Genomic DNA, 27,098 nt, shown 5'->3' on the forward strand with positions numbered 1-27,098 from the left:
CCCATAAACTACAGGCAAGTAAGCGCTCAAAGAGAGAGAGAGAGAGAGAGAGAGAGAGAGAGAGAGAGAGAGAGAGAATTAAAGTAAAATCGTAATCACTCCATCCCACAAATTACAGGCGAAGCAAAGGCTCAAGAGAGAGAGAGAAAGAGAGAGAGAGAGAGAGAAAGAGAGAAAGAGAGAGAGAGCGAGAGAGTCGCCGGACAATACCACCACTAACTAACGGACACAAAGACGGGGCTCAAACACATCTCGACGATGCTTCCCTTACAACGAGGAACAACACTGCTTCATTGCAAAACAAGAGACACTCAATGTGTGAGGCAATAAGGAAGGTCTTTCAGGTCCGCGACCAGCAACACAATGCTGCTCGCCGTCTCCGCTATTGTCAGCCCTATCAATTGCATGCATCTTGACACACTGCAAGGGTTAATTTAAATTTTTTCTCCTCCCTCTCTCTCTCTCTCTCTCTCTCTCTCTCTCTCTCTCTCTCTCTCTCTCTCCGCGTTACGTCGTTTGCCATCAAACCGTAACTGCGACTTCACGGAGTTTTGTCTCTTTCAACTTCCCAGTGGTGTAACCTTGTTTAGTTTGCTTGCTTTCTCTCTCTCTCTCTCTCTCTCTCTCTCTCTCTCTCTCTCTCTCTCTCTCTCTCTCTTCTTACTTACCTTCTATTTATATTTCAACTGTTTTTTCCAAGGCTTTCAAGTAATGGGTTTAGTATCACCTGTAGTAAATACGGGAAAATATTCTTCTACGGGAGGAAAATATATGTAGAATTTTTCCCAGAAAAGTTTATAAAAAATATATATTCCCCACATAAGTGAAACTATCAACGTGTATCGTATCTTTCCCTGTGTTTTTGCCAAAATGGATTGTTTACAAGCCGCAAAATTCAGTGTCTTCGGACTAACATTTTGAAACTGAGTGAAACGTAGCGGTATACCCTTAGGTTTTTTACAACGAACAAAGTGCAAAATTTGCAAAATATACCAATGAGATTCTTATATATAGAATGACAAATAAGTCACCAACCATCTCTTTCGTCGATTATCAGATTCAGCAATCGATATCCTGCTTTACAATTCATCTCATGCTTGGGCAATCAGGCACTAATACTTTATTCTCCATGACAGGCACAAAAACATTATGATTATCGTTACTAATCGGTACTAATTACATTGCTCGCACGTTTTATGGTACAAGAGGCAATGGCTACTAAGTAGCCTGGAATGGAATGCTTATAAGATAAGCAAAAGCAAAAAGGAAAGAGCGCCATATATATATATATATATATATATATATATATATATATATATATATATATATATATATATATATATATATATATATATATATATATATATATCACAGTGCCCCAAACACACGGCTTGGGTCAACAGCTGAAAACTTAATTACCTTTGTTTTCACTTGTTCTGACTGATCTTAGTGGTACAGGGAGGGAAAGCCATCCGATCAATAATTATTCATTCTTTTTTTTTTTAATAGCTGCACCCATTCATTAGAAAACTAGGGGCATGTGAATAACAACCAAAGCATCTGATACGTATACTTCTTCAATTAAAAAGTTGTCCCCAAGAAGTCAAAATACTGTATCGCTCTTAGAACAATTCACCACTGCCCAAGATCCACCACTTAAGCACGTCCAAACACTTGAACTTTCAAATGAATGATGAATTTAGGATTGCTTCTTAACACGCAAGCACCTTCAGCATTAATAATGCCGAGATCAGAAACGCCAGAAGGCTTGATTCGGTTACTTTTGCATTCCTCTAATTCTGGAATTTTTACCCGAGTTTGGTTTCCCAAAATATTCGTAACGTGGACAATAATAATTTATGTCAGAAGAAAATATCGCAGAATTGTGCAAAATGTTAGAGCGCAAAAGCGCCAAACATTTGTGGGAAAAGTGTAATGGAGCCACATAGTTGTGGGAAAAGTGTAATGGAGCCACACAGTTGTGGGAAAAGTGTAATGGAGCCACACAGTGGTGGGAAAAGTGTAATGGAGCCACACAGTTGTGGGAAAAGTGTAAAAGAGCCACCCAGTTGTGGGAAAAGTGCTAAGGAGCCACAAAGTTGCGGGAAAAGCGTTAAGGAGCCACAAAGTTGTGGGAAAAGTGTAATGAAGACAAACAATTGTGGGAAATTGTAATGGAGCCACACAATTGAGGGGAAAATGGTGATAATTTTGGCTATACACAATTATACTTGCAAATATACATCAAGCGTGCGCAATTCCGTGTAAGAAAAACAGTTTACTGACAAAAAAAAAAAAAAAAAGAAGACACAGGCATCCTTCCAATTTGCATGAATTAAAATAATGCCTGCTTGAGTCTCGGCTGTCTAGAAGCACGTGTGCCCAAGCATCACGAAGTGCTTGGGAAGTCGTTTACATCACTGTCAGCCGTGTCGGCAGCCCATTACCGAGTGGCGTGTAACACTTGGGCATAAGCACGAAGACGAGACTCTGGAGTGCAACTTGATCCTCCGAAGACAAATGACGGCACCGAGGCGCGTCGTGTCGCGTCGCTCGAAGCGACAGATTACAATAAACAATAGTTGACGGAATAAGCCGTTCATTCTTACCTTCCTGCTGCTGCTACTTCTAATTCTTCCTTCTCTGCTTTCTTGCTTGCTTTGCCGTTTCTGCTCTGTTCTGGGGTTCTTTCGTCACTATGGTCTTATAATACTGTATTCTTTTCCCTACACGACCAATGTTTCTCTCTCTCTCTCTCTCTCTCTCTCTCTCTCTCTCTCTCTCTCATGATGCATAACATTTTCAACCTTGATTTCTCTCCCTGCTTCCTCATTCCTTCTCCTGTTTATCTTTTAATCAGCTTTTATCTTTAATTTACACGACCATCACGTCTACAGCTTACAGGCCAGTCTATCTCATTATACATTCGCTTTATAAATTCTGGTATTCCTCGCGATTATCATTTATTCTTAACATCTAAAGTATTTAGATTCAATATTCCACTTAATTACTCCCTATTATGTTAATGTTTTACTTTATCCGCTGCTCGTCCCCCACCCCCACCTATTTTCATCTTTTATTTTATTCTTTGATCAGATCTACATTTCCTTATCAGCATCGATAACCTTCAATGCTGTAACGTCAAACTTATCTTTCATCACATCAATGGGCACTATAATTATCTTATTGTTATTTACAGCATTTTCCTAAAATTATTATTCAGTTCTTTAGTCATTATACCTTTCACTGCCACCACCAGGGTCAATGTTTTAAAAAAAATCCCATATAGGAAAAACATCTGTGAGGTTCAACAAAGCTTTGGTGATTTGTCACCAGGGAAACTATCTCACTCGATATTCATCGTTGGGATCTGGAGTTACTTGGTGGAGGTCTGTTCTCTGCCAAGTGCTCTTGCACTGAAGCTATTTCTGTTCGCAAGTAATAAAACTCTGTTTCATTAACGGCCGTTCTCTACCCTCGACGATAACTTCTCCCCAAATTCACCTGCTTGTTTTGTCTTTCTTTTGCATTTCTGTAAATGCAAATTTCCCCTATTTCTATTCGTTTTCCCCCTTCTCAATTCTCCACAATATCTTCTCCCAGTTTCTCCTGGTTGTTTTGCCTTCTTTTTGCTGGTCCGCTGGTATAGTGGTTAGTGTGTCGTGGCATGCGGGTTCGCGTCTCGCCCAGGGCGATGAAAAATCACTGATCAGTTCCTGCTGCAGTGTGAGGCCTGCTGCGGTGCGAGGTTGAAACCAACATTCTGTGAACGCTTGAATTTCAAGTCAATGGGCTCTTTGGTGTGCTTGTTCCATGTGAGTAGATTTCTCTACTGAAGTAATAATAATAATAATAATAATAATAATAATAATAATAATAATAATAATAATAATAATAATAATAATAATAATAATAATAATAATAATGTTCTAAAGGGTCCACAATAATATAGCTGTTTAAGGCTCGTGTAAAATTTTTAAAAGCTTTCAAACCCTACTCTGGTTTCACCTCCAGTCACAATGAGGAATTTAACATGAAATGTACAGAGGTAAACTTAAAAATCAAAATAAAAAGTCACTGAAGATAGTTGACAGCGGTAGTTAGTTCCCAAATAGACTAGTGTCAACAATCTTCAGTGACTTTTTATTTTGATTTTTAAGTTTACCTCTGTACATTTCATGTTAAATTCCTCATTGTGACTGGAGATGAACCCAGAGTAGGGTTCGAAAGCTTTTAAAAATTTTACATCAGTCTTGAACAGCTATATTATTGTGGACCCTTTAGAACATTTATGAACTCTAGTGATAGAGAGCTTTTCTCCCAAACAAATAATAATAATAATAATAATAATAATAATAATAATAATAATAATAATAATAATAATAATAATAATAATAATAGAACAGATAGGGTGATGCGTGCCAATAGACCAGGCGTGACGTTGATTGACAAAATCAAGAAGAAAGTATCACTCACTGATGTCGCAGTACCATGGGACACCAGAGTAGATGTGAAAGAAAGAGAGAAAATTGATAAGTATCAAGACCTGAAAATCGAAATAAGAAGGATATGGAATATGCCAGTGGAAACTGTACCCATCATCATAGGAACACTAGGCACGATCCCAAGATCACTGAAAAGGAATCTGGAAAAACTAGATGCCGAAGTAGCTCCAGGACTCATGCAAAAAAAATGTGCTACTAGAAACAGCGCACATAGTGAGAAAAGTGATGGACTCCTAAGGAGGCAGGATGCAACCCGGAACCCCACACTATAAAAACCACCCAGTCGAATTGGATGACTGTGATAGACCAAAAAAAATAAATAAAAATAATAATAATAATAATAATTTTGAGTACCTGTAAATACAAATTTCCAAATATTACGTCTTTTCCCCTCCATCAGTTCCCCTTCTCAGATTTTCTCTCCTCGTCCTGAATCACCTCTACAAAGCCTTCCTTTCTTGAATACGCTTCTGCCACTCCTGAGTTTCACTCCCCTTTTATTTCACCTCGCTTTTATCGCCGCAGTTTATCTTCGTCCTTTCACCAAGCACGTATCATCCATCTCGACGACATGCGATCTCTAATGATTACCGTACCATCCTTCAACATAATTACGTCTAATTAGGAACGTAAGAGGAATTACTGCGACGAACACCATCAGTTTCTTGCGACAGCTGCAGTCTTTGTCGCAATATCTGAAGATGACTTGCTCAGCAAACATTTTTCAAGAATTTTTTATTTTTATTTTTATTTTATTTTTTTTTTACTGACGCCCCTCTGTGGTGATTACTGAGTTGGAGGATTCGTGAAACACGAAGGAAAGAAGAGAGTTCCTCATTGAAAGGAAGACTCACCAACCCGTTAACCTTGTTAGTTCTTGGATTATACGCTGTATTGTGAAAGTGCAAACTGCTGGTTATGTTGGGAAAGAGATAAACAGCTTTTAAACACTATTTTACATGTATACACACACGCATATATATATATATGTATGTACTCGTATACACACACATATATATATATATATATATATATATATATATATATATATATATATATATATATATATATATATATATATATAAATATGTGTATATATAGATATATATATATATATATATATATATATATATATATATATATATATATATATATATATATATATATATATATATATGGCAACAAATTTGTGCAACCACAATTATTGACAGTAACGTAACGTCTCTCTCTCTCTCTCTCTCTCTCTCTCTCTCTCTCTCTCTCTCTCTCTCTCACTTAAGAGATTATCCTCCACCATAAAAACACGACGTCAGATAGACACGACCTGCCAATGGACGCGAATAAAACTGACAAAAATGACGAGCTGACAAAGAAACCGTCGACAAGATAAACAAACCTCAGTTAAAATCTCTCTCTCTCTCTCTCTCTCTCTCTCTCTCTCTCTCTCTCTCTCTCTCTCTCTCTCTCTCTCTCTCTTTATCTCCTTCTCGCCACTCCGCCGGTCATGCAATGCCCCTTAAAGGTTATTTACGACCCCCATTAATTATCATATTTTAAGGAGATAAAAAAAAAAGATACTGATTACGGGGTAGCGGTTTCTTCCACTTCATCGAGCTGAATGAAGCAATGATTTTCGAATGTGTAATAAGGCAAACGTATTTCTTAAAATAATATTTGTAATGTATACGGTATACTACAGTATATATTTATATGAATAAATCATATTTCTTAAAATTATATTTGTAACATATAATACAGTACATATTTATATAAATGAAACATATTTCTTAAAATATTTGTAACGTATAATACAGCGTGTATCTATACAAATCAAACATATTTCTTAAAGTGATATATATCTTATATATTAGAGTATTTATCTATACATCCACATAACCAGTGAATATTTATTAGGTTTACTCTTCCTGCAAATGCAAAGCTAAAACCTAATAAATATCAATCTGAACAAGACTAGACTTAGCAAAAGACTTAACTTAGAGGAAATAAAGATTTTCCTAACGTAGATAAAACTGCAAAATAACTCGTTTCATAAACGAATGATTATATTGGCATGAATTACAGGAAAAGCAAAATACTTTAAGCATCTAAATGACAATGAAAATAACTAATCGAATATTCTTTTCAGGCTAAATGGACTGCAATTTCATATGGATTTATAGCCACGTAAGCAAAATCCACTGTTAACGTCTTATTCTGTTGTTTGTTATGGAAAAGGAAAGGAACGAAATATGTCACTAACAAGTAATCCTTCCTTATTCTTTCTTGCAAGAACGACATGATTGATTGGGCAATCAGAGAAGACAGAGATGAAGTGGTAAATTTATAGGATTAAAAGTGGCTGCAAATGGAGTGTGGAGAGGCTGACGTTTGCAGATGAAAAAGTTAAGGTCATGACGATAAACGGAAACAAGAGAGATAGAGCGATGAATATTGGTAAGGATATCTATGAAGCATCACTATACTGTGACCGGAAATAAGTAAAAAGCCACAGTTATGTATATGAACAAGGTTTTATCAAAATACAAATATGGCTAAAAATAAAAGGAGCATATACATAATGTGGCTTTTTACTTACTGGTAAGGATGGTGCAGGAATAGAAGTCTGTGGTTATTATAGATATATTTGGGGATGTATGTAATGGACGATGGTGAGATGACACAAGAGATGAGTCACGTAATAGGCCAGGCAAAGAAGGTAACAAAATGTACGCCAAACATCTGGAAGAGAACTTTTATGAAAGCCAAGGTTGGAATGTATAAAGGGTTGTTGAGTCAGCCCTATTTTTATACATATATATACACACATACCATACGTACACACACACACACATATATATATATATATATATATATATATATATATATATATATATATATATATATGTACTATAGTATGTGTGTATATGTATGTATAAAAATAGGAGGGCTGACTCAACAACCTATATATATATATATATATATATATATATATATATATATATATATATATATATATATATATATATATATATTATGTGTATGTATGTATATATGCAATATATATATACACACATATATATATATATATGTATGGTGTAGGGCCAACAATCTCATCCCTAAGACTTCCTAAATACCAAGACCACACACCCTTCTGGCGCCATCCCCTCCACAGAGAGAGAGAGAGAGAGAGAGAGAGAGAGAGAGAGAGAGAGAGAGAGAGAGAGAGAGAGAGAATACGGCAAAACGATGATAGATATGATGACAGGTCTTGTTGAGACGCAATTTATCCTCGAGTGTTTCAGTTCTCCTCCTCGCTGTATCCGACTCATGCGAACGCGGGCGCATCAACAGGGAGCTACAACGAGATCTAAAAGAAAATATTACTGTGAATCGGTCTGCCAAGCTACTGTCCGTATTTTTCTGCATAATAATGGTAATAACCTAATTAGTGTTACTTTACTGATCATTATCATCACTTGCATTGCCGTCAGGGCTAAAAATATCTAGTCTATATTTTCTAGACAATCACAGCATGACCCGTATTTAATGTCTTCATATCGCTATAGTTATTATCGCAATCATTACTTGCATTGTCGTGAAGACTGAAAATAGCAGTCACAAATGGCTTGGGGCACTAATGCCCAGCGTCCCAGTGTCGGGCATGAGCTAGTCAAGGGTGACAGTGCCATCAATATTAAAATGACAGAGGGCAACAACGCCTAATTTATGACTTCTGCGAGTGGCCAGAAATTGAGATAATTGGGAACATTGTCTGTATTAATGGTGGGCAAATAGGAGGGAAAATCATGATACATTATGGTGATGACCTGAAAATATTTCTAGTAGAATTTTTAAAAATATATATAATGAGTATATTATGTAGTTATTACACAAAATATTACCCGATAAAATACAACTAAAATAACTACGATAAAAAATTCCATTCTTAGAATCTAGGATATTTATTAATTTCCGCTTTAAAAACTTCTAAACGACAATTATAACTATAATACTATACCTTGTTTCAAGGACGAGAAGGCAGGAAAGTAAAATTTCAACTTTAATTTACGCTCAGTTCAAATATAAATCGCTCAAATGTGTATTTAATCACTAGCTGTCAATCACAGCCAAGATATCACAATTTGATAAAATGCTTATTTTCGCCAAGAGGAAATGCGTATTCCTAAGTGTTGCACAACGTACAGCAATTAGACAAAGATGAATTGCTATATAATATTTCAGACAGAGACAAAAATAAAATAAAAAACTTTTAATTAATTTATTTTATAAAAATGTTTAGATCTTCAAAGAAACACAGCAAATAAAAAATTCAAAAAAAGGAGCCAACACTCTACAAGATTAAGGAAGACAAACATCCGACTGGGCAAGACCTGCCAAGACGACCCTAGCGCCGCTATGGAGAGAGAGAGAGAGAGAGAGAGAGAGAGAGAGAGAGAGAGAGAGAGAGAGAGACTAAATGCAGACAGCAGCAGCAACAGTAGCGCCGGCCTCAGAGTGCCAACGATGACGTAAGGTCCGGCACTCGATTTAAACGTCTCTAATGCAATCTCGCCAGCAGCGTGCGAATTACACCGCATGACCGTCCTCGGTCGGAACTGAAAGAATGCCGTGGGTATGAGCTGCATGCGGAAGATCTCCATTAACTCGAGAAGTAACAGCGAGATGGAAAGGACCGCTCTCTCGCCTTTGATGCGCCGGATCAACTCTCGAGGTACTCGGCTCAAAGCGGGAAGGTGCTGGCACTCACCCCTGCCCCTCTTTCTCCCACCTTTCTCAGGAAGTTGCTGGCACTAACCCCACCACCACCACAACTAGTCTTCCCTCCCCCCTTTCTCGGTCTGTTAAGGTGTAAACAGTCACAATAAGCCCTGCCATAACAAGTACGGGAATGCATAAAAGTTCTTGACCTAGTGACACTTGGAATTTATTTAGGAAATTGCTAGCACTCCCATCTCCTCCCCCCCCCCAACCCCTAAGGCGACTAAATTCTCCGGCCCCCCTTTCTCAGTCTGGTTAAGGTGTAAATGGTTACAATACGTATTGCCATAACAAATACAGAAATACGTAAACGGTCTTGACCTAGTGACACTTAAAATTTATTTAGGAAATTGCAAACCCTCCCTCTCCCCACCCTTAAGCCCTAAACCCCTAAGTATTGCCATAACAAACACAGAAATATGTAAACGGTCTTGACCTAGTGACACCCAGGAAATTGCCCCCCTTTCCCCCACCCTTTAAACCTCCCCGCAGTCTGGTTAAGGTATAAATGGTGACAATAAGCACTGCCATAACAAATACAGAAATGCATAAACGGTCTTGACCTAGTGACACTTAAAATATATTCAGGAAATTTCAAGCCCTCCCCTCTCCCCCACCCCTAAGCCGACTAAACCCTCCCCACCCTTTCTCAGTCTGGTTAAGGTGTAAATGGTTACAATAAGTATTGCCATAACAAACACAGAAATATGTAAACGGTCTTGACCTAGTGACACTTAAAATATATTCAGGAAATTGCAAGCCCTCCCCTCTCCCCCACCCCTAAGCCGACTAAACCCTCCCCCCGCTTTCTCAGTCTGGTTAAGGTATAAATGGTGACAATAAGCACTGCCATAACAAATACAGAAATGCATAAACGGTCTTGACCCAGTGACACTTCAAATTTATTTTGATTCGGTCTGGCAGATCTCAGCCCCTTCCGTATAGTCTTGTTAAGGTGTAATCGGCCGCAATAAGCATTCCATTAACAAATACAGAGGCGCACAAGAGGTCTTGACCTACTTACACTCAGAATTTATCTTCATTATTTTGGCAGATTCCTGATGAGGAATGAGAACAGCAATAATTATACTTGAAATAACTTTGCACACTAAGCCTGGAAAGTATTTCAAAGACTCGAAAACTGATTAACATTGTAAATAGGCATCGTCGCCGGTCATAAGGCAGTAAAGAATACTAATGATAAAAAATTTTACTGGGTCCATTATTAAATAAATTAAATAAATTAAATAAAGGCATAAATAAGGCTTCTTCTATCTGGTCTGTTCCACATTTTTTATATTAACCATCACGCATCGAATCATACTGACCAATTCAGCATTGAAATGAGTTTGTCCTTATGTGAAGAGAGTCAAAAGGAAAAAAACTGTCCAAATTTAGCAAACCAGTTTTGGACAGAAAAACAGACTTTTAAGTTCGCCAAGAGCTTCAACAATGGCTACTGAAGACCACAGTCAACAACAGCTACTGAAGACTACAATCAACAACAGCTACTGAAGACTACAAATTTTTTTATTTTTAAGTGAAGAGAGATAACAGTTTAATGAAATATAAGGCTACCATGCATATGCTACAAAAACTTGAATAGCGATACAAGATGCCACTTATGTCAATTTAAAAGACGGAAAAGTGAGTTGAAATACGCTTGTAAACAAACGCCTCTTACAAATGGTGTGGCACCTGTTCGATCGTATGTCACGTCTAGGAAGACAAAGAAATGCCTTAATGTATAATTTGCCCAAAATGCATAAAGAGGTTATACCCTTCACTTAAGTCTGTTGTTGCCTTTATATCTTCATACAGAGATCGGCCCGACTTGTGAACTGTGAAATATTAGGAGAGAAAGAAAAACAAGATAGAGGGGGAAATACATTGTCAGTTAACGTATGTAGTAAAAAAAAACGTATATAAGAACCTAGGAATCAGCTGGTAAATTGAATCCAAGTGTAAAAGAGGAAATAACATAAGGCTATATGGTTTGATAACCTACTGAAAGCATTAAAATTACCAAGTGGAAATATTATGACATTTAAAAAAAATAAAAAAATAAAATAATCTAGGGATGGCCTAACATAATTGAGAATAAATACGAAAACCTAATTAAAACTATAAATATTTCGCGTGAATGAATTACAAACAAAAGAAAAGGCATTAGGATGAGCTTAAAACGGCCACTTTTGCTTAAAACGGACTGGACAGCTGACACTCAAGAGGATGAAGGATGGAGTCCTGATATGCCCGCTTGCTTAAGAAAGACAGATAGGAGAATGCCTCCTTAAGGAATAGTGATTTGAACTTCAGTCTGGCAAGTAAGGGCAAAGAGGGCAAACGTATGTTGCCTGATTAGCAGATAACCTTTAAGGTTTACTGTATACAGGCAGAGCATATTATGGTTAAGGAGATCGACAGGATTCACAAAAAAGTTCAAGGCAAAAATATAAATAAACTAAAAAAGGGGGGGGGGGCTGTTTAAAACCACCACAAACATCTTCAAGGATTTAGTCAGAATATCATTGAAGGCATAGGCTCAAATGTAAACCGGGAAATATTAGGTTCAAGAATAAATAAGGGCAGGTTTATCTAAATGAACGACTGGTGCAGCCCTTACAGGTGCACTAAGGGAACTTGTACATTTAGGGTCTTTCCACCTGCAACAAAATGTGTCCGCTTTGAAAACATAAAAATGAAAATTATGCATGTGCGAATAAATGCATTCATATACTTACACGAACATATGCGCACAAAACTATGCAAAGGCTGCGTGTATCAACACCGCGTTCCAATGAACAAATCACGAACAGCTGACGACAACAGTTTATGCCTGCGATTTATTCATAAAGTTGGCACCGGGCACACTGGAACAGGAAGCAGAAGGTTTGGCAATGTCTACAGTCAATACGCTGCCACTGCCAATAAAAAAGGTTTTGTCTGACGAGCAACACAAATGGTATGAAGGTCACCCTTTGGCCCAAAAGACACCTTCGTCAATGAATGAGCGATTGTGACTTGGAAATGAATGTTAACGAATTTGCATATCATGAGTTTTAACATTTGTGAATGATTCGAAAATTTCTTCACAGAAGGTTCGGTCTCAGAGGAAAGGAATTTTTAATCGAATTTACTGCACGTCACTCTTTAAAAGGAGATTGTCGTATATATTTATGTCAAATTAAAAGATGAAAAATTACATTTACATACAATATTTTCAAAATTGATTTGCTGGGTTCAAAACCAGAGAAATAAGGCAAACAAAAAGTAATCTATTTAACCTATACATATGAACTGGTTAAAATAAGTCCCAACCTAATTTTCGAATATTCTGTAGTTTATTACTCAGGATTTCAGGACTGACAACACTGGCATTAGGCTTTGAAAATGTTGAAATATTCAGTGTAACTGTAATATTTTCATATTATCCTACTGTAAAAAAATGCCTATAAGAAAATATCCTCAACTGAGTAACAACAATGTTAATAAAATTTCACGAACGGTCTGTGACTCATTTTATTTGGGCCAGACGAGCAAGGAATTAAAAAGGTCTGAAATAAATCAACATAAATATTCAGTTCAGGCTGACTTAAGGAGTTCCACATCTTAGGAGTAACCTCAAATGCAAGGAACTTTGTATGCACTGAAATAGTTTTATAAACTCCTCTGTCTCGGTAGAATTTTGTGCAGCCAAATTTTATTTGCAATTTTTCTCTCTTTTTTTCTGTCCTATGTAGTTTGCTTGATAATATCTTTATAGTAAAGGTGGAAGACCTTGCACTCCGTTGCTACACTTTCCTCATGGCCATCTGTTCATATTGTACATAACGTTTTAATTCTGTGATAAATATTATACACACACACACATATATATATTATATATATATAATATATATATATATATATGTATATTATATATTTATAAAATATATATATATACATATACATAAATATATACCAAAGGATAATCTGAAAACCACATTCAGCACCATGTGGTCAAATCAAATCACGTCTTCCAATGAAGATACTCTGATCAACGCTCGGTCTCAAGGTGACTTATAGTGTGCCAATGTTGGTTTCCTAATTGAATTATACATGTTAAGCTTTCGCAAAAAATAAAAGCTTTTCATGCCAAAGCTCTTCTTAAATTTTGTCATCGTCATGATACAGTATCATTAATATCATTGTCACCATCGGCATTGGCAATTACGAGACGCCAGTTGACAAAATGCAATAAAAACAACCTGATGGCGTTGTCTCAATACACTGGGCCAATTTCCCCCCTGTTCCCATTCTCTCTCTCTCTCTCTCTCTCTCTCTCTCTCTCTCTCTCTCTCTCTCTAGCATCCACCGCCACGCTTTAATCGAAATACCAAGAACTTCAAAAAAAAAAAAAAACACCTGGGGACTCTATATACAAAGTAAACTGAACCACCCACGTTAAAGCGTAAGGCTACGTGACTGAAATCAGGACATATCGAAACCGAAGACAAAGAATTTATTATGAAAACAAACAAATCGTTTATTCTTGCGGGAGCAGGCTCAATAACTCGAGCGAGCCATGAAGACATGGGCAGGAGCCTGCGCGAAATTTTCTGGCCAGTATAGCCCCGAAGGTAAGTGAATGCGTGCATGCATTCAATCGAATATATTGACATGATGCATGAATATATGTATATATATATATACATACATATATATATATACATACATATATAATAAGTATGTATACAGTATATATACATACATATATAAATAATTTATAATATACATATATATGTGTGTGTGTGTCTGTGTGTAAGCACACAAAAGCCTGTACAAAATAAAATACCATCACAAATTACCACTGATCACGATATAAAATTTATTCATTATTATTATTATTATTATTATTATTATTATTATTATTATTATTATTATTATTATTGTTATTATTATTATTATTACGAGTATTATTATTATTATTATTATTATTATTATTATTGTTATTGTTATTATTATTATTATTATTAATATTATTATTATTATTCAGAAGAAGAAGAAGAAGAAGATGAACCCTATTCATACGGAACAAGCCCACCAAAGGGGCCACTGACTTGAAATTCAATCTTCCAAAGAATATGGTGTTTATTTGATATAATCAACAGAAGGTAACAGGGAATACAGAAAGAAGATATGATATCAATTATGAAAAAATAAAAATAAACTGACAAACTAACAAGTAAACAGATAAAAATGTGAAGACATTATTAAGAGTGCAAGGAGAACTGTCTCAGGGTAGTAAGGTATTGCATCTTCGTTTGAACTTTCGAGGTGCTCATTTCACGACATCCTCAGGGAGACAGTTCCAGTGCAACAACCTGTAGACAACAAACATATGGTCATACATTACTCCAGGTCACCGAAATGGTCCAGAACGAAAAGGGGAAAGAGTAAAACGGAGCCAAAATCGAAAGGTATGGGAAAGGGCAAACCAGAGCCAAAATCAAAAGGAGAATGTTGTAGGGGTATGGGAAAGGGCAGAACAGTCAAAATCGAAAGGTGAATGTTGTAGGGGTATGGGAAAGAGCAAACCAGAGCCAAAATCGAAAGGAGAACGGTGTAGGGGTGTGGGAAAGGGCAGAACATCCAAAATCAAAAGGAGAATGTTACAGGGGAATGGAAAATGGCAAAACAAGAGCCAAAATCGAGAGGAGAATGTTGTAGTGGTATAGGAAGGGCACAACAGCCAACATCGAAAGTAGAATGTTACAGGGGTATGCGAAAGAGCAAAAGAGCCAAAATCGAAAGGTGAATGTTACAGAGGTATGAGAAAGAGCAAAACAGAGTCAAAATCGAAAGGAGAACGTTGTAGGGGTATGAGAAAGGGCAGAACAGCCAAAATCGAAAGTAGAAAGTTATAGGAGTGTGGGAAAGGGCAAAACAAAGCCAAACCCGACAGGAGAACGTTACGGGGTTAGGAGTAGGGGCTATGGTCCGCTATCCATCCCGTCTCCTAACCATTCCACTAGCGATAGGGCTTGTCTAATAGCCGTGACTCAGGGGAAAGCAATTGCAGATACCTTTTTTTTCTTTTTCTTTTTTTAAAGGAGCGACAGAGCGACGACTTCAAGGGTCCCACGAGTGATTAAGGGTCGGTGTTCTTCAATACGTGATGGGCAGCAGACGCGCCGCTTCTTCTTCTCCTGGTCTCCTGTGGGAGGCCAACGAACCCGTCGCAATCGCTTGGGTGTCTGGGCGAACACATAACGTAAATACCCAGTGTCATCTATGAATGCGCTTCCATTCATGCACACGCGCACGTACGCAGTCGTGAGGTTTGCCTACCACGCGCATTGTGGTATATATATATATATATATATATATATATATATATATATATATATATATATATATATATATATATATATATATATATATATATATATATATATATATATATATATATATATATTTATATATATATATATATATATATATATATATATATATATATATATATATATATATATATATATATTTATATTTATATATATATTATATATATTTAATATATATATATGTATATATATATATATATATTATAATGCCAACTATATTATTAAGCATACATACACGCCCAGACAGCATATTAATTGAATGTGTATGTTCAGGTACAAGCACGCACAGTTTCACAACTGAATAAATTATAATGTATGAACAAATACAAAAACAATGCCTACAAACAATTTCAATTGTGCTTAGCCTAATCGGTGAAAAAAACCGAAGCAGCTTTCAGTAAACAAAGTAGTCTTCTGAATGCTGAAAATCTTCGGAAATACCACGCCAAAGAAAACAAAAACGTCAGGAATTTGGTACTTGAGCCCTAGATACTAAAGTATTTCCATCATTTGCTCGGAAATTTTGCTTAGTGTCGCGGTACGCCAGTTACTCCATATTCTTATAACATGATATATCTCTCGCCTTTAATGCTAACTGAAGGCGAGAGATATATCATGTTACCCCACAGTCTTATAACATGAGATGTATCTCGCCTTTAACGCTAATTGAAGTATTATCTTGAGGTAAACTTCCCCCCAAATATAGATACCAAACCTGGCGATCAAAATGGTACGAAAAGCAAATTTTGTGAGCCTTCGTTTACCTGGAAATATGAACGAAGAAATGTAAACTAAGTCAGAGAATTAACTAGTACAATCCAGCAAACAAGTAACTCTTGGATAGAGCAGAATGTAGAATTTAGGCCAAAGGTCAAGCGCTGGGACCTATGAGGTCATTCAGCGCCGAAACGGAAATGGAGAGTAAAGGTGGTTTGAAAGGTGTAACAGGAAAAACTCGTAGTTGCATTGTGAATCAATTGTTAGGAGTTGCAGCTATAGGGGCCGAAGGGACGCCGCAAAGAACCTTAAGTAATGCCTACAGTGCACCGCATGAGATGCACTGATGGCACTACCCCCTTATAGGGATATCTTGCAATATTAACGAAGAAATGGAAAATAAATAAAAGAATTAAACAATACAATCCAATGAACAACTAACCCTGGAAAAAAAACCAGCAAATTACTTTCTAGTTGCAAGCTTCAAAGCTGTCGCACTCCTAGCAACTATAGCAACGTAACTAGACGAACCAGGTTCTATCGAGAAAGTGAAAATAGCAGCTGCTTCATGAATATTCTCCCGACGTCCGTCTGCACTTTCATTACACGCAATATTTATGTCATCAGACTCTCTAAAGTATGCCACGTGCCGACGCGTTTCTCTTCAGGCTCGACGTTAAGCGATAAGTTCCAAGGTATTCTTCAGGCTTTGATACGTTCTATGTCTGGAGGTGTGACTTTTTAATTCGCTGGGCGCTATTGACAAGCACGAGCAAACATCCCCAGCCCAAAATAAACATGATTGCATCAGCCGCGTGCTCAAGTTATTGCTACATGCAGGTATGAAGGTAACAGAGCAGGGTAATTAGTAAATGCCTATTTTGGATGCAGGTAATGGAATAACGTTTTAGGGTAATCTGTAAATTCTTACTCCTCGATCATTTTTTCCTGCACACTCATACAAATTCTCCTTGTATTTTATATATTCTTAAATTTTCATCCATTTACTTGTTAATTTGTTAATTCATTTTTTATTCTTTGATAACTGATCTCTTCTTTCTGTATTTCCTGTCACCTTCTGTTCCTTCTTTCGAAAGAACGCCAACTTCTTCGAAAGCTCAATTTCAAGCCAATGGCCCCTTTGGTGGGCTTGTTCCATATGAACAGGGTTCATCTTCCGAATCATAATAATAGTATTTCAATAATCCCTTTTTGACGGCCGTGGTCGTTTCCCGAAGTTACTGGAATTTTTCCCGTCCAATACCCGTCCCGATAAGATATTACGGGTCTTTGATCATTCTTACTGCTTTATACCAGTAGCAATGTCCATAACAAGTCGTCGTCTTCTTCTTCTCTCTCTGATATTTTCCCATTTCTATGTGGGGTCGATATTTCTGACAGCTTTCCTCCTCCACCTGGTTCGGTCAAACACATCGTCTTCTGACAATTGTCTGTCTCTCAGGTCTTCTCTAACTACGTCCATCCATCTTCGCAATTCGGTCTTCCTCTTGCTCCCCATACGGAGTAACATACCGAAAATGAACAAGGTTGATCCAATATCTAATTCCAATGATTTTTACAAGTTCCCAGTCATAATTATTTTTGTGATTTGCTTAATATTTCCTTTGCTATAATGGAACGATTATAAAACTCGAACTGTACAGATTTACTGTTCAGATTTACTGGCATCTTCTAAAACCCTTCCTATTGGCTGAACATGCAATTATCAGAGGTGACCATAATTGCAACAGACCAGGTCTGGTTTCATTATTTTCGAGACGAACTGCAGCATAAGCCTTATTCCCTCAATTTCCTTCCAAAGAAACTGAGCCTTATACCAAGCTCGTGTCTATAGACATTAGGCTACCACACCACGTCCAGGAAGCGTGGCTAGACAGTGTAACTGCAAAGTGCCATATTATTGCCAATACCATCTGTCTGGCGACGCAGGGTAACTATAACTTAGCAGAAGAGGAGGGGACTATATCGGCGTTTCAGAGGAATAGCATCAATACCTTCTGTATTACAGCCAACAAATTATTGTAGAGGTGCCATAACCCATTCCCATAAACTAAGGAAAGGAAATCCATCGATTATGAAGTGGAAATCGATGGGGTTCCTCTGGCTGTTGTCGTGAGGGGAAGACCTTCCTCCCAAGACTGGCAAAGAAATGGAAAGTTTAAGTCTGTGTGTCAGAACACGGGATACAGATTACAACAAACACGAGGTATTACTCCATTTAAATTACTGAAAGTTTAGTAACTGCTACAAATAAAGATGCATCGTGTTTCTCAAGGTGCTGGTTTACCAAATTAAATACTCTGAACCTGTTCAATAACAAGTGCCAAATTTGCGGGACTTTATGCTCATGCAAATACTAAGAACAGAATATAGTTATTATTATTTAAATAGTCAGAGGGAGAGAAAAAATGAACTACTAGAGTAATGGCCATGAAATATTGAAATTCAAAGGGGTATGGGTGAGGTGGGACTTGGGGAAGAAAATGTAAGGAATAGAAATAGATGGAGAAAGTTGACTTGAGCGGCCGACCCTCCCTGCTATACAGTGGGACTAACAAGGTCGAAAGAAGAAGAAGACTGAAATTCAGAACACATACACAAAGTTACACCTACCCCTTGAATAGAAGAATGTTCAAGAATATACGACAGTAAGGAATGTGAGAAAGGTAAATGAACAAAGAGGATTAGCGATACGTAAGGAAGAAAACAGCAAAATAGGGATAACCACGAGAGGGCAATAAAAGCGAAAAGAAAGCAAGGTAACCGAAAGATGAGAGGAAAAAGAATGTAAACCAAACTTTAGAAGCTAGACGTGCTTGTCAACATTCCCCGTGATTAGGATGTTATCAATAAGAAGAACTATCTCATTATCACTCCTTTTATCGCTTCGGTGTCTGGAAAAGTCCCCGCTCTAATCAGCAAAGGGAAAAAAAGTTATATATGAATCATATCGTCATCTTCAAAATATTAAATGACTTAAGTTTGATTCATAAAAGCAACGACACCAAAAATACAATGATCAAGAGAATATTTCACACAATTTCTAACCTGTGTTTGTATATTTACTCCCCTTCAAAGTAAATTCATCCAGAGATGTCCACTAATCTCTCTCTCTCTCTCTCTCTCTCTCTCTCTCTCTCTCTCTCTCTCTCTCTCTCTCTCTCTCTCTATATATATATATATATATATATATATATATATATATATATATATATATATATATATATATATATATAACAGAATATATATATATATATATATATATATATTCAACAGAATGGAAGGATACTGGATCGATTAAGTCCAACAACAAAGTCCAACACAGGATATAAATTTCCCCTGCATTTGTTTACCTGTTGGTTTTACATTAAAATAAGGTCAACGCATTACTACCCTAATCCTATTCTACTTGCATTTTAATACGTTTTTATCTATCTATTAATTTATTAATTTACTTTTCTTTTTTAATTTAATTTACTAATTTATTTTTTTCTTTTTAAATAAGTGAGTGGGATCTCTTCTTTCTGTATTTCCATTTACCTCCTCTTCCTTCTTCCTAATGAACACCTTAATATTCTTTGGAAGCTTGAATTTCAACTCTATGGCCCCTTTGGTGGGCTTGTTCCATATGAATAGGGTTCATCTTCTAAATAATAATAATAATAGTAATAATAATAATAATAATAATAATAATAATAATAATAATAATGAGAAAAATGATGGACTCCTAAAAGGATGGACAGGAGGATGCAACCCGAACCCCACACTATAAAAACCACCCAGTCGAATAGGATGACTGTAATAGACCCCCCCAAAAAAATATAATAAAAAAAAAAAAAAAAAAAATAATAATAATAATAATAATAATAATAATAATAATAATAATAATAATAATAATAATAACTAAAGGTGAAATAAACGACAAACAAGAGTTGCTTAGCCCTTGGATTATTCCAGTAACACCTGATTCCTCACAACCTTAGGTAACAATATGAGGAATACCTAACTTCTCATAACTTCAAAGTTACAAGAAAGGGAGTTTGCCAAGACAACGGTCAGCCGCCTTGATCAGTACTTTCACACACACACACACACACACACGACAAGGAAGTCACTGCCTTCCTCTGTGTTTCCTGAACCACTTTACGTACATTTGCTAAAGAGGAAGTTTGGCGTTACCCAAAGAGGAAAGTCAACTGACACCCTGCTAAAACTGTACAGCTTCACACGAAGAAGAAGAAGAAGAAGAAGAAGAAGAAGAAGAAGAAGAAGAAGAAGAAGAAGAAAATCTGCTTACACCTACTGCATCAAAAGACTCCTTCAAAATGAAATGCAACCCTAATCAATTGCAGCTTCAGTTGCTTGTAAACACAGCACGAAATTGCCTACACCAGTGTACAAGCGGGCAACAGCGTTACCCATACCAGTAAGCATAATTGCATGTCAACTATTTACAAATGTGGTGTGACTTCCGTATCAAAGAGAGAGAGAGAGAGAGAGAGAGAGAGAGAGAGAGAGAGAGAGAGAGAGAGAGAGGATTCAAAATACATCCTCATTCATTTACGAATAGTAAAATTGCTGGGGAAGAGAGACGGAGAGAGACTCAAAAGATTAGAAATATATCAGCATGTATTTACGAAAATTACTGGAGAGAGAGAGAGAGAGAGAGAGAGAGAGAGAGAGAGAGAGAGAGAGAGAGAGAGAGAGAGAGAGAGAATAGCAAAATTACTTGGGAAGAGAGAGTGAGAGAGACTCAAAGGATTAGAAATACATCAGCATTTATTTACGAATAGCAAAATTACTGGGGAGAGAGAGAGTACAGTATAAACTCCGCCTTCGGTAAAAAAAAATGAAAAAACTGGGTTGACGCTCACAGGACATCCCGTATCACAATTCCTGGAAAGTCCTGGTCGACGCAGGTGCAGGATCCCTCCTGATAATTGATCCGGTTCCCCTCCTCCGAATAACGCGGCGATCCTACTAATGCTATATAGACTCAGAATTCCTGTCGCAGAGACGTTGCGTCGCCAATAAGGAATACTCGATTACCCATCAAACGCGACAGTTGCCGGCGAGTGTTTACTCCCGATTAAGATTCCGTCTCGACGCGGAGCAACGCACGAAACAAATTGAAAAAAATCATACCTTTCCTCGCTATGGAATTTTCGCCACTACAAATAACAGATTTGGGCCACAAAACCTTGCTTATAAGTCTGGGATTAGGCTCTGGAACACCGAGAAGCCTAATTACTAGATATTTCATGAAAAAAGGAGAAATGAAAGGGCATCATGACTTGACTATGAGAGGAGTAAAGGAGTGGGTAGGCAGAAGCGTTCTGAATAGAAGCTAATTCTCTCTCTCTCTCTGTCTCTGTCTCTCTCTCTCTCTCTCTCTCTCTCTCTCTCTCTCTGCTGGTGCAAGACAGTGATCTCTGTAAACCATCTGTTTTTTTTTTTTTTGCTTGCTTCTTATTCCTTATTAAAAAAAACTACAAGGTTTTCCACAGCGAGTAAATGAACGACGTCCTTGTGCACAGAGATCTCTCTCTCTCTCTCTCTCTCTCTCTCTCTCTCTCTCTCTCTCTCTCTCTTGCGCACCTACCTGCATCAAGCAGCAAGCGTCATTTGAATATGCACCCAGATGCATAGATAAGAAAACTTTGTAAGTTACCAGAGATCAATCTGTCATTTTGAAAGTTTGAATAAAACACTGCAAGACTCCAGATGGCATTTGAGATAAACAAAATTCCACTTTTCTGAAAATTTCGAAATAGAATTTCAGAATATTCAATCTTGAGTCAAACCTTCAGTTACATCAATTACGTTTTAGTTTTTCTCGGCCTAATAAATGTAGCCACATTGTTCGCAGCATAAAATCCATTACATATTGGTACTACTGTGGAACAATGTATACTTAATAGTTATTTCCCCTTTAGACATGCTCTTATTGCCTACTGGTGCTGTCTGTTCAATATTGGAACTGCTACAGAGCAATGTATATTAAATAGTCCTTTCCCCTATCATCTACTGGTGCTGACTATTCTAACCAGTTTGGTTGCTCCTCCTAGCATTCTCCACCTGTTAGGAATGACGGACCAGTGTGTTCTGAGATGGTTATTCTGGAATCATGGAGGATGATATTTCAGTGAAAAGGGTGCTCAATTTTGATTATTAGTGGGAAATGAATTTCTAGACTTGGAAATAAGATATCGTCTAATAGAATCTTCAATCTTGGCCAAAGACCGGACCACTGAGCTCGAACTAGCTCTCCTAGGGCTGGTCCGAAGGATTAGACGTATTTTACGCGGCTAAGAACCAACTGATTGAACTCAGCTATTGTGGAATCCGACTTATACTGAGAAATGAAACACCAGAAACTATCTTGGGCCGACCGGAGACTCGAACTCGGGCCAGCAGAGTGCTAGCCGAGAACTCTACCGTCTCGTCCAACGAGGAACTAAATTTATCTTGGTCATTGAGGTCATTCAGCGCTGTAAAGGAAATGGAGAGTAGAGAGGTTTGAAAGGTGTAACTGGAGGAAAACCTCAAAGCAGTTGCACTATGAAACAATTGTTAGGAAAGGGTGGATAGCAAGATCTTAGGACGAGAACATGAATGGAGGTACAGTAATAGGTACGAAAGGGGTTGCAGCTAGGGGCCGAAGGGACACTGCAAAGAACCTTAAGTAATGCCTACAATGCACTGCATGAGGTGCACTGACGGCACAAACCCCCCCTATGGGGGAGATATAGTAAAGGGAGGGCCTCTATATCAAAGAAGTAAGAGTGCATGCAAGATATTGGAGGTTGGCGCATTCTGTGTAAGGGAGTTGGATATGCTGATGATGAGCCTTCTGTGTAAGTGCGTGACGCAGCTAGTGTTGAGGAAGTTTACTGCACAGGTGGTTCATTCACGATTCAGCAGTTCAAGAGTGAACGTTTCAGTGATCACTGTCCATTCTTTTCTTGAAATCTAATCACTGTTGAGATTAAAATCTTAACCTTACACAAATACACACACACACACACACACACAAAAGCGTGCGCACAACACACAAGACACTGAAAACTAACAACTATTCCAAGGATATACATCATTATTAAAATAGTTTTATCAGGTTATTAAAATAGTTTTATCCGATTATCATCTCTCGCAAGGGCTGGCCTCCAAGAATATAAAAAGCATGTCCCAAACATGAGCGAATATACTGTATACTCTTTCAATATATGCTTGAGCGTGAGCATGGCCATTTTTATTTCAAATTACACGCCAAAGAAATAAAGTCACATCTCTGACTCATACAGCCCATGAAATATCGGTCTATCAATCATGCATTATGGACGGGTTGGTATGAGATCAAGGTTACCAACACGCCCTTCTCTCTCTCTCTCTCTCTCTCTCTCTCTCTCTCTCTCTCTCTCTCTCTCTCTCTCTCTCACATTAGTACATCCTTTTTCCTGTCATTTTATACATTATATATACCACATTCACACATACATTATATATATATATATATATATATATATATATATATATATATATATATATATATATATATATATATATAATCACACACACACACACATCATATATATTTATATATATATATATATATATATATATATATATATATATATATATAATCACGTGGTGCGTATTTGTCTTTGTTGTTTATTTATGTTTATTTACATCTTTCTCTCTTTTCTTTTTATTTCCTGTTAAATCACCTCTCTATCCACAAAGCTGAGCAGGGACCACCCCAAAAACTGGCCCTGGCAACAAGCACGCACTCCAAAACAGAGAGAGAGAGAGAGAGAGAGAGAGAGAGAGAGAGAGAGAGAGACAGACTTATTCTCCTCACCAGATTCAAAATTCCACTGATAATTCTGGACGATCATACTCTCTCATCCTCCATGATTCTACGTTGGTGAAATACTTCAGCCCAAGGTCGACGAGAAACGAGTCCACGCACACGCAATCTTGCAGGCAGACACACACACACACACACACACACACACACACACACGAAGTAATAATTATCATCTATAAAGTCTCTTCACTCATGAATCGGCATGAAATTGTTTCGGGTTGGCGCTGTGGTCTAACGCTCGCGCAACCGTACGTGTGTGTGTGTGTGTGTGTGTGTAGGCTATCTATCTATCTATCTATCTGTCTATATATATATATATATATATATATATACAGTATATATATATACGAGTATACATATATAACATAAATATATATACATGTGTGTGTGTGCATTTCGAACATACACATCGCGTGTGACGTACTTGTGACTGCATAGGCAATTAGGCAATGAGAGCACTTTATTTTGTAAAATAAATCGCTAATTAATGGTATCATTATACTGCCCACTTCAGCAAATGAGATTTCAGTATCTAGGTCCTTCTCTGCAAACTGACATCAATCACCGGAACGAATATATCTATAGAATGGCCTCGCACAAAATAAATATCTGGAAAAATCTGCCAAACTGCTGTTACCAAGAGTTCGCATCATATATAACAGAATTCTTCTCAGAAGTTTGTACGAGACACTGCAGTGAATTTCAGCTGAAATCATGTGCTTAGTGTTGCGGCTAATTCCTTGAAGACAGTTATCATTATCACACATAATTCGTGTAATTTGCCTTCGTATATATCATGGAAAAATCCACCAAGAAAAGTAGGAAAATCTAACAAGAACAGTTTCATATGACAGTGCGAAATATACAACGATCACGCTTCACATCATCTGCGAAATTTTACGTACTTGAAGCAATGGATAATGAAAGCTTACGAGCATGTGAATGACACTAAGTACATCACTGCAACAAACAGAATGAGGAAACTCTTTTAGAAAAGGCATTACGTTAAGCTCCACATGCATGAAGCGCCGGACCAACTTTCGAGTGTAAAACAAATGCAAAAATCCCACTCGAATCCGCAATTAAAATCAACGAATGGACGAACTTGCGAGCATAAAATAAATGCAAAAATTGCACTCGAATCTGCATTTAAAAATTAACGAAAAGTCTATCTGTCAGCAAGCTCACAGCAATGAGGAGGAGTCTGACGGAGGCGAGAAGGAGGAGAGAAGCGTAAATGGAAACCTCCCTCCGGGAGGAGGAAAGAAAAGGAGGAATGTTCCTCCAAGGCGTAAGGGTAAAGGAAAGATACAGGTGACAGCCTACCATTCGATGTATTTGATTTCCCAGAGTAACTGAGTAATCTACTGACAGAGGGTTTGTACACATTTTAGAGGAGGGACTTTCATTCATTTTAGTGGAATATTGATCTAAAATTTATACGGGTATCTACATTAACTACATAACAACACAGCATGTCCATTAGAATAATATCTGAAAGAACACTTTTCTTTTACTATGAATTTGACTTGACACAAAAAATTTAAACATTCTAAGAAAATCAAGACAACATGATTGCAAACCGAAACTGCTATAATAATAATTACAATAACGATAACAACAATCACAAACAAAGTAGCTACCACAAATAAATTCCACGGAGATAAAACGCCAAGAACAAAACAACACTAGAGGAAATTTACAAATAAAAAGGCAATGACGAAGTAAAGGCACCATTTGCATCTTATAAAGAGAGACACCTCAATCTTAGCGAAATTCCACAGAGAGAGAGAGAGAGAGAGAGAGAGAGATAGACCTTGACTTGCTTTACAGCCGAAGGGGCTATAAGCTATAAAGGAGAAAGCCGCATCTGTTCCGATCAAAAGGACGCGCCCTGATCTCAAGACTTTCTTTCCAATTTATCGATGATCTGATCATTCCTGACTTCAGATGCAATGAGAGAGAGAGAGAGAGAGAGAGAGAGAGAGAGAGAGAGAGAGATTGCACTCAATAAAAGGTTAGCGATCTGAATTACGAGACGGTAGTCTTTCACCGGATTCCAAGGATGAGAGAGAGAGAGAGAGAGAGAGAGAGAGAGAGAGAGAGAGAGAGAGACGCAGACGGCAATAGGGTATAGATAGGTAAATTGGTACAGTAGCCTTTCACTTTATTTTAAGTGATTCCCCAGGGAATAGGTGTCTGCCGTAAATCTGAAATGAGTCAGGGCCAGAATATAGTCTACAGGAAAGCAGCAGCAGCGTTGGTAGTAGTAGCAGTAGTGATGAAAGTAGCAGCAGCAGCACTATTAGTAGTGGCAGTAGCAGTAATAGTAGTAGTGAAATTTTCAGTATCAGCAGTAGTAATAGTAGTAGTGAAATTAGCAGCAGCAGCACTAGCAGTAGTAGCAGTAATAGTAGTAGTGAAAGTAGCAGTATCAGCAGTAGTAGTAGTAACAGTAGTAGTGAAAGTAGCAGTATCAGCAGTAGTATTAGTAACAGTAGTAGTGAAAGTAGCCGTATCAGCACTAGTAGAAGTAGAAGCAACAGTAATAGTAGTAGTGAAATTACCAGTTTCAGCACTAGTAGTAGTAACAGCACAGTAATAGTAGTAGTGAAATTAGCAGCAGCAGCTCTATTAGTAGTGGTATTAGTAGTAGTGAAAGTAGCAGTATCAGTAGTAGTGAAAGTAGCAGTATTTGCACTAGTATCAGCAGTAGTAGTAGTAATAATAGTAGTACCGATAGTAGCAGTATCCGCACTAGTAGTAGTAGCAGCAGTGGTATTTATAGTACTGAAAGTAGCAGTATTATCTCAAAACTGA

The 27,098-nt window shown here is 37.4% G+C and overlaps 2 protein-coding genes across 8 annotated transcripts in view; one reads left to right on the plus strand and one right to left on the minus strand.

Annotated features, from left to right (window-relative positions):
- LOC136853642 (inter-alpha-trypsin inhibitor heavy chain H2-like) overlaps nucleotides 1–27,098 on the minus strand; it is a 245,366-nt gene that overhangs the window by 191,893 nt on the left and 26,375 nt on the right. The window contains exon 1 of one of the 7 annotated variants that reach the window (XM_067129475.1): nucleotides 12,029–12,152. The exons of 4 other annotated variants lie outside the window; for them this stretch is intronic. The gene's annotated coding sequence lies outside the window, so the exon portion shown is untranslated. Of the gene's footprint in view, nucleotides 1–12,028; nucleotides 12,153–27,098 lie in introns of those variants that run through there. 2 more of the 7 variants (XM_067129480.1, XM_067129478.1) reach the window with 2 other exon arrangements.
- On the plus strand, nucleotides 1,936–27,098 carry LOC136853329 (uncharacterized). Its single transcript, XM_067128691.1, has 3 exons — nucleotides 1,936–2,131; nucleotides 20,630–20,803; nucleotides 26,503–27,098. Exons 1-3 carry the CDS (start codon nucleotides 1,936–1,938, stop codon nucleotides 27,096–27,098), a joined length of 966 nt encoding a protein of 321 aa, XP_066984792.1.

This window comes from Macrobrachium rosenbergii, chromosome 27 (assembly GCF_040412425.1).
Source record: "Macrobrachium rosenbergii isolate ZJJX-2024 chromosome 27, ASM4041242v1, whole genome shotgun sequence".
Lineage (NCBI taxonomy): Eukaryota > Metazoa > Arthropoda > Malacostraca > Decapoda > Palaemonidae > Macrobrachium > Macrobrachium rosenbergii.

Coding starts and splice junctions, on each gene's coding strand:
- LOC136853329 (XM_067128691.1), top strand. CDS start 1,936: ATGGAGCCACATAGTTGTGGGAAAAGTGTAATGGAGCCACACAGTTGT. Junction 2,132..20,629: donor CGTTAAGGAGCCACAAAGTT/GTGGGAAAAGTG, acceptor AAAACTGTACAG/CTTCACACGAAGAAGAAGAA. Junction 20,804..26,502: donor ACGAAATTGCCTACACCAGT/GTACAAGCGGGC, acceptor GAAATGAGTCAG/GGCCAGAATATAGTCTACAG.